The 16,316-nt window shown below is 44.9% G+C and overlaps 1 protein-coding gene across 3 annotated transcripts in view; it reads left to right on the plus strand.

The window, feature by feature from the left end:
* LOC134345782 (clathrin light chain A-like) overlaps positions 1-16,316 on the plus strand; it is a 53,889-nt gene that overhangs the window by 918 nt on the left and 36,655 nt on the right. Inside the window, exons 1-2 of one of the 3 annotated variants that reach the window (XM_063046981.1) lie at positions 14,443-14,496; positions 16,090-16,249. The exons of 1 other annotated variant lie outside the window; for it this stretch is intronic. In XM_063046981.1, coding sequence (XP_062903051.1) covers positions 16,102-16,249 — 148 coding nt within the window. In that variant the 5' untranslated portion in view covers positions 14,443-14,496; positions 16,090-16,101. Of the gene's footprint in view, positions 1-14,442; positions 14,497-16,089; positions 16,250-16,316 lie in introns of those variants that run through there. One more of the 3 variants, XM_063046980.1, reaches the window with a different exon arrangement.

The raw sequence follows: 16,316 nt of genomic DNA on the forward strand, positions 1-16,316 counted from the left end.
CGGGGATACCAATGAGTATAAATATGGAGGAGATAAAGGGGAATATCAAAGGAGGGAAAGTAACGAATGTTCAAAGACTGAAAACAACAAAGGAGGGAGTGAAAAAGGAAAGTGAATCAGTATTGATTGAATTTGAAGAAGAAAGCGTGCCAAGGAAGGTGTTCCTGGGTTTCATGAGTTACCCAGTAAGGGTGTATGTGCCAAAGCCACTGAGGTGCTATAATTGTCAAAGGTTTGGACACGTGGCTAAAAACTGTAAAAGGCAGAGGAGATGTGCTAGATGTGGGAGTGATCATGAATATGGAAAGTGCGGAACAGGAGTTCAACCAAAATGCTGCAATTGTGGAGGAGCTCATAATGTGGCATATAGTGGGTGTGAGGTTGTCAGACGGGAGACTAAAATTCAAGAAATAAGAGTGAAAAGAAAGATCACTTATGCAGAAGCTGTAAGAATGTCAAGAGAACAGAGTAATGCTCCTAATGAACAGGGAGCAATAGGGATACAAGAGATGCAACAAAGAACAAATGACAGAATTTATGTAGACAAAAAGGCTCTAGTAACATTCATTGCAGGAGTGATTAATAGTACGGCTGAGGTAAAGTCAAAAAGTGACAAAATTCAGCTGGTGGTAAAAGCAGCAGTAAACCATTTAGGGTTAGTAGGACTGACATGGGAGGAAGTGAGGGAGAACCTCAGTAATCAGTCAAGCCAGGAAGTGTCATGTGTTGGTTAATACTAATTATGGTGATTCTTTTACAATGGAATGCAAGGAGCTTACTGGCCAATAGCCAGGAATTCAAGCACTTTATTAAAGAAATGGTTGTGAAACTGGATGTAGTGTGTATATGTACAGCAGGCGGTGAAAAAGGCGAACGGTATGCTGGCATTTATAGCGAGAGGATTCGAGTACAGGAGCAGGGAGGTACTACTGCAGTTGTACAAGGCCTTGGTGAGACCACACCTGGAGTATTGTGTGCAGTTTTGGTCCCCTAATCTGAGGAAAGACATCTTTGCCATAGAGGGAGTACAAAGAAGGTTCACCAGATTGATTCCTGGGATGGCAGGTCTTTCATATGAAGAAAGACTGGATGAACTGGGCTTGTACTCGTTGGAATTTAGAAGATTGAGGGGGGATCTGATTGAAACGTATAAGATCCTAAAGGGATTGGACAGGCTAGATGCAGGAAGATTGTTCCCGATGTTGGGGAGGTCTAGAACGAGGGGTCACAGTTTGAGGATAGAGGGGAAGCCTTTTAGGACCGAGGTTAGGAAAAACTTCTTCACACAGAGAGTGGTGAATCTGTGGAATTCTCTGCCACAGCAAACTGTTGAGGCCAGTTCATTAGCTATGTTTAAAAGGAAGTTAGATATGGCCCTTGTGGCTACAGGGGTCAGGGGGTATGGAGGGAAGGCTGGGTTCTGAGTTGGATGATCAGCCATGATCATAATAAATGGCAGTGCAGGCTCGAAGGGCCGAATGGCCTACTCCTGCACCTATTTTCTATGTTTCTATGTATTCAGGAAACTTGGTTGAAACCAACTTTAGAGTTTGTGGTATATGGGTATACAATGATAAGGAAAGATAGAAATCTAGGGGGAGGAGGGGGTTGTGCTATGTTAATCAAGCAAGGTATACCATATAAGGTACTGGAAAAAGGATATCATGATGATCAGGAATACATAGTGGTGGAAGTGTGGGAGAGAGGGGAGAGAGTGGTTATAATTAACTACTACAATCCATGTAAAAGGTTGGATTTGGACAGCCTATTAAAGATACAAGGACAAAACAGACATAAAGTAGTGTGGTGTGCAGATTTCAATGCTCATAGCACAATATGGGGGGATCAGATTACAGATCCAAATGGAAAGGTAATTGAAGATTTGATGGAAGAAAGGGATTTGGTGTGTATGAATGATGGTAGCGGCACAAGGATAGATATAACAACAGGAACTGAGTCAGTGTTAGATATTACGTTAGTGTCTAATACCTTGGCTGGCATTAGTAACTGGGGAGTTTGGACTGCTTCAACAGTAGGCAGTGATCACTACCCAGTTTTGTGTTCAGTGGGTGAAAGAGTTGAAGTAAGACCAGGTGGCAGAACCCCAAAGTGGGTGTTTGAAAAAGCTGATTGGGGTAAGTTCCAGATATTGAGTGAAGAAGGGTTGACAAAGATTGATATTTCTGGAAATGTAGATGAATTAAATAGTCAGGTGACTTCAGCAATTATCATGGCAGCAGAAGGGTCTATACCTAGGAGTAAAAATAGGATGAATAGAAAACTGGTACCGTGGTGGACAGAGGAATGTTGTCAGGCTGTAAAAAACAGAAATACAGCATTCAGGCTAGTTAAAAGGACCCATAATATGCAGCATTTGCTTCAATATAAGAAAGCACAGGCAGTGGTGAGAAGAACTATACGTCAAGCTAAAAGGGCAAGTTGGAGGAGTTTTTGCGACAAGGTAGGAAGAACAACACCTGTGGGAGAGATATGGGGAATGATTCAGAGGATGGGAGGAGATAGAAGGGAATGGGAATATCCAGTAATGATATCTGAGGAGGAAACTGCAGTCTCCAGTAGGGATTAGGCTGCGGTCATGGCCAGGTCATTTGTACTGATACACAGTTCAGAAAATTTGTCTGAAGAATGGAGAAGAAGAAGGGAAAGAATAATAAGCCAACACCCAGGTGTGTTAAGCAGGAGGGAAGGAACAGATGATATAATTGATGATCCATTTACATTAGCAGAAATGGTGAGAGCAATAAAGAGATCGAGACCAACCTCCCCAGGGAAAGATCTGATATGCTCTGTGATGCTAAAAAATCTAGGAGAAGGAGCACTCTTGAAGTTGCTGCATTTTTATAACAGAGTGTGGGAGGAGGGAAGATTACCAAGTGCATGGAAAGAAGCAGTAGTAATTCCAATAAGGAAGCCTGGCAAGGATCTGTCAAAACCCACTAGCTACAGACCAATTGCATTAACATCAAGTATATGTAAGATAATGGAAAGGATGATAACAGAAAGGTTATCATATGAGCTTGAGAAAAGGGGAATGCTGGCAAGTTATCAGAGTGGTTTTAGAAAGGGAAGGAATTCCATGGACTCAGTGATTATGTTAGAGACTGAAATAAGGAAGGCCCAGGCAAATAGAGAGTCAGTAGTGGCAGTGTCCTTTGACATTGAAAAAGCCTATGATATGATGTGGAAGGAAGGATTATTAATTAAACTGCACAAGATGGGGGTTGGTGGGAGAGTTTTTAATTGGATTAAAGATTTTTTGTTTGGTAGAAAAATTCAAGTTCGGATTGGATCAGAATTATCAAAACAGTACATAGTGGAAAATGGCACACCTCAAGGTAGTGTGATTAGCCCATTACTTTTCATCATTATGATCAATGATGTCTTCACAAAGGTACCAGTGGATATAGGTAGGTCACTGTTTGCGGATGATGGGGCCTTGTGGAAAAGAGGCAGGAACATGGACCATATAATCAGGAAACTACAAGAAGCAATTGATGAAGTGGTGGAGTGGGGATATGATTGGGGATGTAGATTTTCAGTAGATAAAACTCAAACTGTATTTTTTACCAGGAAAAGGGTTGAGGTAGGGAAGAAGTTAAGGATGTATGGGGTTGAATTAGAAAGGGTTGCATCATTTAAATTTCTGGGAGTTATATTTGATTCACGATTAACATGGGCAGACCATATCAGGAAAATTGAGGAGAAATGTAAAAAAGTAATAAATGTGATGAGATGTTTGACTGGTAGGGAATGGGGAGCAAGTTGTTCAGCTTTGAAGAGAATGTATGTGGCTTTAGTAAAATCTGTATTGGATTATGGAAATATAGTATGTGGATCGGCAGCTAGGTCTCTTATAAGGAAACTGGATGTGATTCAGGCTCAGGCCTTGAGACTGCAGTGGGGCTTTTAAAACGTCACCAGTGTCAGCACTACAGGTAGAAATGGGAATAATGCCTTTGGAACTAAGAAGGATGCAACTGATGGCAAACTACTGGGCTAACTTGCAGGGGCACAATGATTCTCACCCTACTAAAGGAGTGTTGCAGGAGTGCTGGGAAAATGGGAGGTTTCAGAGGGATACCTTTAGTCAGGCAGGGAATGATATCGCGAAAGAATGTGGAGTGTTTGATCTGAGGATAAGTCCTTCAGTAGTTTATCCGGTTGTAGCTCCATGGAAGCTTGTATGCCCTGACATAGACTGGCATTTGTTAGAGGTAAAAGGGAAAGAAAGATATAAAACAGATTTGGTAAATGCATTTAACTGTCATGTGATGGAAAAGTATAGTGATTATACTCACGTTTATACAGATGGTGCGAAGGAACCTGAAACAGGAGTGACAGGGTTTGGGGTGGTAATACCAGCAAAAGAAATTGGAATCAGCAGAAGAACATCTAATAAGTTAGGGGTGTTTACAGTGGAGATGCTGGCAGTGTTGGTTGCGTTGCAATGGGTGCAGAAAGCCAGACAAGCCAAAGCATTGATATGTTCAGATTCATCCTCAGTTCTAGCAAGTTTAAGGTCTTTTCACACAAATAGTCGGCAAGATGTACTTTATGAAGTCCTTCAGTTAGTTACAAGAATTGCAAATCAGGGAGGTCAGGTAAAATTTCTATGGGTTCCAGCACATGTAGGGGTGAAGGGGAATGAGAGGGTGGATGAGTTGGCAAAGAGGGCGTTAAAGAAAGAAAATGTGGAAATGCACATTAGTATCAGTAAAGCAGAGGTTAAGTGTGTAATCTGGGAAAAAGTCAACCGAATGTGGCAAGAAAGATGGGACAGGGAGGGGAAAGGGAGGCATTTATATCAAATACAAAAGAGTGTTGCAGTTACTAGGGTAGGTAATGGAAACAGAAGAGAGGAAATTGTGTGGACTAGGTTAAGGCTGGGGCATTGTGCATTAAATAAAACATTGAAAATGATAGGGAAACACCAGACAGGATTGTGTGAGGAATGTCAGGAAGAGGAGTCAGTAGAACATGTAGTTCTGAGTTGCAGGAAGTATGGGATACAGAGAGAGATGATGAGAAATAAATTAAGGGAGTTGGGGATGCAGGAATTCACACTAAAAGGGTTGCTGGGCATGGGTGAGAGAGCACGTCCGGGTATTTTTAGCGTTTTTAAGGGGTACGGGGTTTTTTATAGAATATGATGAATAAACAGGAATAGGATACTAGGATGGTCAAAGATGGGAGGGTGAAGTGTAGGTTTGTATATGTATGTGTGTGTGTGTGTACACGTGCGCGATTGGGTGAAGGGATTTAGAAAGTATGTCTAGTGCACATTCTGGAGCAGAGGGTGGCGGTAATGCACCATTAAGCTGGATGCCAACTGCCGTAAAACAAGATACAGACAGACAGACAGAAATTCCACTCGGGGCATGGCGTGGGTGACAGGAGTAGGATAGTCTGTGTCCTACGGGGAACCTTTATTGCCTCGGGGGTTGGTGAGGGACGTGGTGCTGGAGGGGACCAGTGGGGGTAGTAGCCATGGTGATGGACTGAATAGGGAAGATGTGGGGTAGTCAGGTGGGTATAATGGACAGACACCGGGAATGGAGGTTGGGGGGAAATTAGTAATTAACGATATACTGGGTAATGGGGGGGAGTGTAAGGAACTGAACACTAGGGCGAGGGGAGGGTGAGTGGACCGGACAGAAGGTAGTGGGGTGGGGAGGATGACGGGCCAGGTGTAGAGTGTGAGGGGGGCTTGGTGGGTGACAGGTGGAGTGTGGGGGTTAAAGGGTGTGGGAAGAGGTGACCATTTTGGGGCTGCAAAGACGAGTGGGTGATGAACCGCCACCATACTGTAGACCAGGTGGGGATTGAAAGCTGTGTGGTAGGAACTTTACTGAGGAAATTGGGAAGTTAGTCACAGAATAGCCCCATATCTGGGGAGTGGACAAACCAGCCCATGGAAACACAAGAGACTGTAAATGCTGGAGGAACCTCTCTCTGCTCCTATCCGATTCCTTCTTCTCCACCCCTCTACCTTCCCCACCTATCACCTCCCAGCTTCTCACTTCCTCCCCAATCCACTTGGCTTTACCTATCACCATCTAGCTGTGCTCCTTCCCCTTCCCACTTTCCTATTCTGGCTTCTTCCCCCTTCTTTTCCAGTCCTGATGAAGGGTTTGGTCTGAAATATTGCTTATTCATTTTGGCTGGCCTGCTAAGTTCCTCCAGCATTTTGTGTAGTTCCCCACTCAGTACCAATGATCACTTTTCCAACCTCCAACCCTCCTCCTCCTCTTCTTGGATAACCTGCTCTGGCTTTCTACATGCTCTGGATCTTTTTATCTCTAATTGTTGATGAGAGATCAACCCTCCACTTCAGCACTCCTTTCTCCTCTTTGAACCTTACCCCCTCTGAACACACTGCCCTCCACTATCTCTGCACAAGTTCCAACCTCGCCATCAAACTCACAGACAAAGGGGGTGCTGCTGTAGTCTGGCGACTGACCTCTACCGTGCTGAGGCCAGGCGGCAACTCTCAGATACTTCCTCTTACTTATCCCTTGAAAAGTACCCCACTCAGGACCACCAGGCTATTGTCTCCGGCACCTTTACCAACCTCATCAACAGTGGAGAATCTGCAATCCACTGCCACCAACCTCATAGTTCCCTTGCCCCACATTGCTCATTTCTACCACTTACCCAAGATCCACAAGCCTGACTGATTCTGCCTGCTCCTGTCCCACTGAACTCCTACCTGCACATCTTAATTCCATTTAACCCCTTGGTTGAGTCCCTTCCCACCTACGTCTACAACACTTCACATGCTGTCAATCTCCTCAGTGACTTTCAATTCCCTGGTCCTAATTGCTTTATTGTCACCATGGATATCCAATCCCTATACACTTCTGTACCCGTGCAAGAAGGCCTTAAAGCTCTTTGCTTCTTTCTTGACAACAGATCCAACGAGTTCCTTTCCACCATCACTGTCCTCCTCACACTCAACAATTTCTCTTTCGGCTCATCCCACTTCCTCTGAACTCAAGGTGTAGCCATGGACACCCACATCGGCCCCAGCTATGTCTGCTTTTTCATTGGCTATGTGGAATTGTCCATGTTCCAAGCCTTCCCTGGTAATGCTCCCCAACATCTGTGCTACATTGGCAACTGCACTGGTACTGATTCATGCCCCATTCTGAGCTCGTCAATTTCATCAACCTTGCCTCCAATTTCCCCCTGCGCTTAAATTCACGGTCCATTTCTGACACCTCTCCCCTTTCTCAATCTCTTTGGCTCCATCTCTGGAGACAAACTGTTGACCGATATATTTTATTAACCTACTGACTCCCACGGCTATTTTGACTATACCTCTCCCCACCCTGTCTTCTGTAAAAATAGTATTCCCTTTTCTCAGTTCTTTCGTCTCCACAGTAACTGTTCTCAGGATGAGGCCTTCCTTTTGAGGACTTTAGAGATACCTCCCTTCTTCAAAGAATGGGGTTTTCCTTCCTCCATTGATGTTGCCCTCACCCACATCTCCTCCATTTCCCAGACATCTATCCTCATCTCATCGTCCCACCACCTTCACAGGAATAGCATTCCTGTTATTCTCACCTACCACCTCATGAGCCTCTGCATCCAGCACATCAATTGCTGCCATCTTCAATGGGACCCTACCACAAAAGACATCTTCACCTCCCCGCTCTCCACTTTCCACAAGGATCACTCCCTCTGTGATTCCCTTGTCCATTCGGCCCTCCTGGCACTTAACTCTGCAAGCGGAAGAAGTGCCACACCTGCCCATTCACCTCCTCCCTCACCTCTATTCGTGCCCCAAACCATCCTTCCAGGTAAGGCAATACCTCACCGGCGAATCTGTTGGGATCATTTACTGATGTGGCCTTCTCTACATTGCATAAATGTGGTTTGGGTGACTGCTTTGTCAAGCATATTCACTCCATCTGCAAAAAGATTTCCGAGTGGTCAACTATTTTAATTCCAATCCCCATTCCCATTCTGACATGTCAGTCCATGACCTCCTCTACTGTCCACTCTCGGGTTGGGGGGAGAAACACCTCATATTCCGTCTGGGTAGCCTCCTACTTGATGGGATAAGCATTGATTTCTCCAACCTCCAGTAATTTTTCCTCCTCCTTCTTCCCCCTTCAATTTTCCACTCTGGACCCTTCTTACCTCTTCCTCTCCTCACCTTCCCTCACTGGCCCCAGGTGACCCTCCTCCTTCCCTTTTCCCCATGGTCCACTCTCCTATCAGATTCCTCCTCCAGTTCTTTACCATTTCCACCTAGCACGTTCCAGCTTTTTACTTCCTCCCTCACCCACCTGACTTCCCCTCTCACCAGGCTTTCAAATTAAAAAATTTTAATTGTACTTCTTCCCCTCCCCTCATCTTCTTATTCTGGCTTCTTTGACCTTCCTTTCCAGTCCTGACGAAGAGTCTCAGCCCAAAATGTTGAGCAATAGATGCTGTCTGACCAGCTGAGTTCCTCCAGTGTTCTGTGTGAAAGTCCATGTAGACAACACCCACTGCCCTAGCCTTCATCAACCTTCCTAGTAACTTCCTTGAAAAACTACAAGATTGGTTAGACACAACCTACTACCCACGAAGCTGTGCTGACTATCCCTAATCAGTCCAAGTCTATCCAAATACTCATATATCTGGCCCTTCAGTATACTTTCCATGAGCAAAGAAATTTCTCCTTGTCCAAGTTTTAATCAATTTTCCTTTATTGTTAAACATTTATCACCTATTCTAGACTCCATAGCCATCCTCGGCCCAAAACATTGACTGATTGTTTCCACCGATGCTGCCCGACCTGCTGAGTTTCTCCAGCATGTTGTGCGTGTTGCTTTGACCCCAGCATCTGCAGAGTATTTTGTGTAATCCTCCCTGCCTTCACTTCATCAACAAAATTTATGTTTTTTTGGTGTATGATTCAATGAGATACTGTGCTTCCAGGGGATGTTGTTTACCATAAGGAAGGAGTTTGATGAGACTTGAATTATTCTCTCTAGTTATGAAGAATGATAAGAGAACTCATCAAAACCTAGGAAATTCATAAAGGGTTGGCAGACTAGATACAAGGAAAATGATTCCTCTGGTTCATAAGTCTAGGATCTGGAGAAATGTTGTTAGAATAAGGGTAGGCCTTTTATGACTGAAGTGAGGACCAATTTCTTTACACAGAGGGTCTTAGTCAATGTGTTCACATAATGGGGATTGATAGATTTGTGGACTTTGAAGAAACCAAGTGTTATAAGGATAAGGAAAGAAAATGGCATTGACTGTAAGTTCAACCATGACTAGTGAACCTGATTCAAATGGCTGGGTGGTCAATTCCTGCTTATATTTTGTAGAGAATAGAAATTAGTCAATCAGCCTATTTGATGTATGCCATCTATCAACCACAAATATACACTAATATTGTTTATTCTCTCATCCTTAAAAACTCCCTCCAGTTTCTACAACTCACTTAAACACAAGGGCAAGTTAACCTACCAACCTGTATCAGTGGGCTGTGGATACACACCAACTTGGTCACAGGGAGAATGTACAAACTCAACACAGTCATCTGCAGATCAGGATTGGACCTGGGCTGTTGGCACAATGAAACAGCGGTTTTACTAGCTGTTCCATCATATCGCACACAATGTTCTTGTGTCGCCTCTTATTCTTCTAAACTCTACTTTTTATTTCAAAAATATACAATAAATACAATTGGTAGATGTTTTTCTCTACATTTCAATACATTTTCTTATAATGGATACTGTGCAGAACCCAGTGCTTGTGAGGCAGGAGTTCCTGATGTTAAGGAGGAAAGCGGCCGTTTTTGAAGTGAAAAGAGCAGATTGGAATAGCCTTCTGGAGGAGCAACACCTCATACTCCATCTTGGTAGACTCCATTAGTTTCTTTAACTGAGGACTAGAAAATTGCAAATGTCACTCCACTCTTCAAGAAGGGAAGGAGGCAGAAAAAAAGGAAATTATAGGCCAGTTAGCCTAACCTCAGTGGTTGGCAAGTTATTGGAGTCAATTGTTGAGGATGCGGTTTCAGGGTACTTGGAACAACATGACAATAGGCCAAAGACAGCACAATTTCCTTCAGATAAAATCTTGCCTAACGAATCTGTTGGAATCCTTTAAAGAAATGACAAGCTGGACAGACAAAGGACAATTGGTGGATATTGCGTATTTGGATTTTCAGAAGGCCTTTGACAAGTGCCACAAATGAGGCTGCTAAACAAGATAAGAGCCCAGGGTATTGCAGAAAAGGTACTAGCATGGATAGAGTATTGGCTGATTGGCAGGAGGCAAAGAGTGGGAATAAAGTGATCCTTTTCGAATTGGCCGCCAGTGACTAGTGGTGTTCCACAAGGGTCTGTGTTGGGACTACTTCTTTTGATGTTGTATGTCAATGATTTGGATGATGGCTTCGCAACACACGTAAAATGCTGGAGGAACTCAGCAGGCCAGGCAGCATCTACAGAAAAGAGTACAGTCAACGTTTCAGGCCAAGACCCTTCGGCAAGACTGGAGAAAAAAAAGCTGAGGAGTAGATTTAGAAGGTGGGGTAGGGGAGAGAGAAACACAAGGTGATAGGTGAAACCTGAAGGGGGGGGATGAAGTAGAGAGCTGGGAAGTTGATTGGTGAAAGAGATACAGGGCTGGAGAACAGGGAGTCTGATAGAAGAGGGCAGAAGGCCAAGGAAGAAAGAAAAGGAGGGAGGAGCACCAGAGGGAGGCGATGGGCAGGCAAAAGGATAAGGTAAGAGAGGGAAAAGAGCATGGGGAATGGTGAAGTGGGGGCATTACCAGAAGTTTGAAAAATTGATATTCATGCCATCAGGTTGGAGGATACCCAGATGGAATATAAGGTGTTGTTCCTCCAGCCTAATTGTGGCCTTATCATGACAGTGGAGGAGGCCATGGATAGACATTGGAATGGGAATGGAAAGTGGAATTAAAATGGGTGGCCACTAGGAGATCCCACTTTTCCTGGTGGATGGAATGTAGGTGCTTGGCGAAGTGGTCTCCCAATCTATGTCAGGTCTCACCAATATATAAGAGGCCACACTGGGAGTACCGGACACAGTATATGACCCCAACAGACTCATAAGTGAAGTGTCGCCTCACCTGGAAGGACTGTTTGGGACCCTGAATGGTAGAGAGGAAGCAGGTGTAGGGGCAGGTGTGGCAACTTGTTCCACTTACAAGGATAAGTACTGGGGGGATATCAGTGGGGAGGGATGAATGGACAAGGGAGTCGTGTAGGGAGCAATCCCTGCAGAAAGCAGAAAGTGGGGGGGGGGAGGGAAAGATGTGTTTGGTTGTGGGATTGCTCCCTACGTGATTCCTTTGTCTGTTTCCAAATCTGTGGATGATAGAAGATAGGAGGAGGGGCAGGTAGTATTGAGAAAGCAGAGAGGCTGCAGAAGGATTTAGACAGATTAGGAGAATTAGCAGAGAGATGGCAGATGGAATAAAGTGTTGGCAAGTGTATGGTCATGCACTTTAGTAGAAAGAATAAAAGCATAGATAATATTCTAAATGATGAGAAAATTTTAAAATCCAAGGTGCAAGGGGATTTGGGAGTCCTTGTGCAGGATTCCCTGAAGTTTAATTTGCAGGTTTAATCAGTGGTGAGGAAGGCAAATGCAATTTTAGCATTAATTTCAAGAGGACTACAATATAAAAGCAAGGATGTAATGCTAAGGCTGTATAAGGTACTGGAGAGCAATTTGGGGCCCCTTATTTAAGAGAGGATGTGTTGACGTTGGAGAGGGTTCAGAGGAGGTTCATGAGAATGATTCCAGGTATGAAAGGGTTAACATAAGCTGCAGGTGAAGGCTCTGGGCCTGTACTCACTGGAATGTAGAAGAATGAGGGGGAATCTCATTGAAACATATCGAATGTTGAAAGATCCAGATTGAGTGGATATGAAGAGGATGTTTCCTTAGGTGGGAGAGTCTAGGACCAGAGGGCACAGCCTCAAAATAGAGGGAAGTTCATTTCGAACAGAGATGAGGAGGAGTTTCTTTAGCCAGAGGGTGGTGAATCTGTGGAATTCATTGCCACAGGCCACTGTGGAGGCCAAGTCACTGGGTGCACTGATAGGTTCTCGATTAGTCAGGGTGTGAAACGTTATGGGAGAAGGGAGGAGAATAATACATCAGTGCCAATCATGTTCCCTCCTGAAACAATGCATGGCTGGTGTGTTTGAGAGGCTGTTACACTGGGCCCAACTCTTCAGCATCTGGTGGAGCAGGAGCCAGGACTATAACCTTTCCCCACAAAGCCTTTGCTCTGTGTTGGCTGCACAGAGCTTCAGTGCATTCCTCAGACTGTACTGCTCCCTAGAATATGCCTTTGGCAGCACTTGCTTCTGGTTATCCAGTTATATTGGAAAAGCATCTTGTTTCTGGAAGACCAAAGTGTGTCATCACTGAATTGCTGATCTTCTAGCAGCAGTTGATGCTTGTCTCAGTAAGCAACCCTGGATCTGAGAATATTGTTACACAGCTGCTCGCAGCAAACTTCAGTAAAGGCCACTGCGTCCCTTTCCAGACACGAGCAAGGAGGTGGACAATGATCTCATCTCCACAATCGCCACCTTGAATGCAGTGAGCATTCGGAACAAAGCCTAACTGTGCAGGAAGGATCAGGCCAGGAGGACACTGCCAGACAAGTGAGGCACTGGTGATCCTTTGTGCTCTTAAGTGCTCCTCTTGGCAGACTGGCCACCCTGGGGACAAATCTGTTAGATTTTCAGTGAACCCATGTTTGAGAGGTGGGGGGAAACATTTAGCAAGGGGAAAGTATAAACCACAGAGGGAGTATTGAACCTAGCTTGCAGTCATGAGGCAGCAGCTTTACCAGGTGGAAGGTGCAGTTGAAATCCTGTATCACACTGCATTATTATTTTTACACTATCTACATATCTGATCCCTTATCTGGAGACCTCTAATACACACTAAAATGATGCTCCTCCATTTGTTACCAAGCTCCATGCATAAGTCTCATTTGAAGGGTCTTCTGAGATAACTTTGGGGTAGTGGAGGTATAATTTGTCCATCAGTGCTGATCACCCCATCCTTGACCAAGCTGTTCCACCGTGAACACCATCTGCTATGAGTCAACATGATGCTTTCAGATCAGGTCATGCATAGCATATACCTCTGCCGTACCGCTCAAGTATGTTTCTGGGGTACAGGGGCTAGCGACCCTTGTTCCTGTTATCACTGAGCAGCAGTGAACCATCTGATTGGCCTATCAGAGTTCTCTCTGGGATCTAATTGACTTGATCAGCATTTATGATCTGGCTATTATTCACGATTGCACTTAATAAAAAAAAACCTCCATCCATATTGGAGTGATAGACTCATTGATTACTATTGTACTGCCTTCCCTGTAACATGCCTAAAGATTCCATAACCTGGAATGTGAAGTTGAAAATCTCACTTGTTTTTCAACTGCATCTCTGTGATACCAATACAGCACAGAAACAGGCCTCTTGATTGATCATGTCCACCCCCAAACATCAAGTGCTATTGTAACCCCATTTGCCAGCATTTGGTCTTGAGCCTTTACATCTTGTCAGGTCAAGAGTCCATCTTAAGTCAAAGCCCCGGCCTCAAACACCTACTCAGCCAGTTTGTTCCAGATTCCATCCTTCCTCTGTGTAAACAAATCCTTGCCCAGTTCCTCCTAAAGTTCCTATCTTTTAATTTAACTATTTGCCCAATTTTAGACACCTCTTCTATCAACCAAAGTTTCCTCATATCCATCCCTCAATTTTATACAATTGCCTGGTTCCCTATTCATCCTCCTTCACTTGAAGGAATGTAAACCCAGCCTATCTGGGTAACTGAAAATATCTATCCCAGGTAACATCCAGGCAAATCTCCCCTGCACCAACACCAATACAATTATATCCTTCTTATTGTGTGACAACCAGAACTGTGGAGATTACTCCAGCTGTGGTTTTTTTTTATGAAGTTGTACCACAACCTCCCTGCTCTTATATTCTGTGCCCAGTCAATGTATGTCCTGCCGAAGGGTTTCAGCCCAAAACGTTGACAATACTCTTTTCCATAGACACTGCCTTTCCTCCAGCATTTTGTGTGTGTAATTTAGATTTCCAGCATCTGCAGATTTTCTCTTGTTTGTAATGTATGGCTTCTTCATCTATTTCTGGTCCCATTTTCGGGGATCTATGGACATACAATAAGGTCGCAATGTTCCTTAAATCACCTTCACTTTACACTTATAACTGTGCTGCTAAGTAGCGTTGCAATGCCCTGTTTAAGTTAGCTATTGTTGGCTGGAACAAAGGTGGGACGAATCAACATATAGGAGGGAGGCTGAAAACCTGGCCGCGTGGTGCCACAATAACAACCTCTCACTCAACATCGGCAAAACCGAAGAGTCAATTATCGACTACAGGAGGAGGAAACTAGAGGTCCATGAGGCAGTCCTCATCAGATCAGAGGCGGAAAGGGACAGGTACTTTAAATTCCTCGTATTATTTCAGAGGATCTGTCCTGGGGTTAGCATGTAAGTGCCATTCCAAAGAAGGCATGTCAGCATTTCTATGTTCTTTGAAGTTTGTGAAGGTTCAGTATGTTGGCCTATCTTACCAATTGATCAATATCATTATGTAGTTGAGGACCATCCTCACTATCCACATGCCATTAATTGCTGTGTACAGTAATATGCAATAGTACCAAGTCTACCTCCTACATTGCCAAGGCCTAATTTGGAGTATTGTCTGCAGTTTTGCTCACCAACCTACAGGAAAGATATCAATAAGATTGAAAGAGAAACTTTACTAGGATGTTGCCAAGACTTGAGGAACTGAGTTAGAAGAAAGCTTGAATAGGTTAGGAGTTTACTCCCCGAAATATAGGAGGATATGAGGAGATTTGATAGAGATATGCAAGTTATGAGGGGTGTAGATTAGTTAAATGCAAGCAAACTTTCTTCCACTGAGGGTTGGGTGAGACTAGAATGAGAGGTCATGAGTTAAGGGTGAAAGGGGAAATGTTTAAGGGGAACATGAGGGAAAACCTCTTCACTCAGAGAGTGATGAGAGTGTGGAATGAGCTGCCAGTGAAAGTGATGGATGCAGGTTTAATTTCAACTTTTAAGCGAAATTTGGATAAGTACATGGATGGCGAGGGGTATAGAGGGCTACAGTCCAAGTACAGGTCAATGGGGCTAGCCAGAATAATAGTTTGGCATGGACTAGAAGGGCCAAAGGGCTGTAGTGTTGTATAACTCTATTCATAGTCATATCATTAATATACAGTACAAAGGACAAACAATAATGTTCCCAGCACTGTTTAGTGTGGTACACCTGTGGTCACAGGTTTCTAATGAAAAACCCTTCACTGTCACCCTCTGCCTCCCATCACCAAGCCAAGGTTTATCCAATTTCCCCTGGATGCCATGGGCTCAAACCTTTTCAACCAGTTCCCATGTGGGACCCCTGCAAAGGTGTTACTGCAGTCCAGGTAGACTACATGACGGCACTGCCCCCGTCCACATATTTTCATTACCGTCTCCTGAATTAGTTCAGACAGGATCTCCCCTTAAATCACGCTGACTCCCTGATCTCAATGTAGATCAATCCTGTCCCCCTGAATCTTTTTTCCCCAATAACATCGCGTATCTGCTGTTGGACCCGCGGAACTGGGTTATTTCTGCTGTCCTGGGCTAGCGGGCGCGGTTGGGTCAGGGGTTGGGATCCGTTGGGATTAGGGTCGGGATCTGTTGGTGTTTGGATCCCGATTGTGGTTGGGATCTGTGGGGGTTTGAATCTATTCGGATTAGGATCTGTTGTGGTTGGAGTTGGGATAGGCTGTGATTGATATGAGGATCGGTTGGGTTGGGGTGCGGGCGAGGTAGGTCAAAGCCCGCACTTGGCTTGGGTCCCCGAGCCGAGCCGCAGACTCCGCTACTTGTGCTTCTGCGCTGATCCGCCCGCTCCTGCCGCTCGACCTCGCCGCTGACTGAACGCGGCGGTGGACTGATCCTGCTGCAGCCTCTCCGCTCTCCCTCCGATATTTCACACTGTGTAACCTCCGGGACTGACAGGGCAACGAGGACATGGATGTTGGAAACGATGGTGCTCCCGGGGCTGAGGATCCCGCCGCCGCGTTCCTGCACCAGCATCACACCCAAATCCAGGGCATCGAGACCCAGCCCGAGGGGGAAACTGCCCCGGAGCCCGACACACCCGACACCGGAGCCCGAGGTGAGCATCTGTCCACAGCTTCCCCCGACTCCCCTTTCCCCAAATCCGCACCGCGACCAGAGGTAAG

The sequence above is a fragment of the Mobula hypostoma genome, chromosome 4 (assembly GCF_963921235.1).
Source record: "Mobula hypostoma chromosome 4, sMobHyp1.1, whole genome shotgun sequence".
In the NCBI taxonomy this organism is placed as follows: domain Eukaryota; kingdom Metazoa; phylum Chordata; class Chondrichthyes; order Myliobatiformes; family Myliobatidae; genus Mobula; species Mobula hypostoma.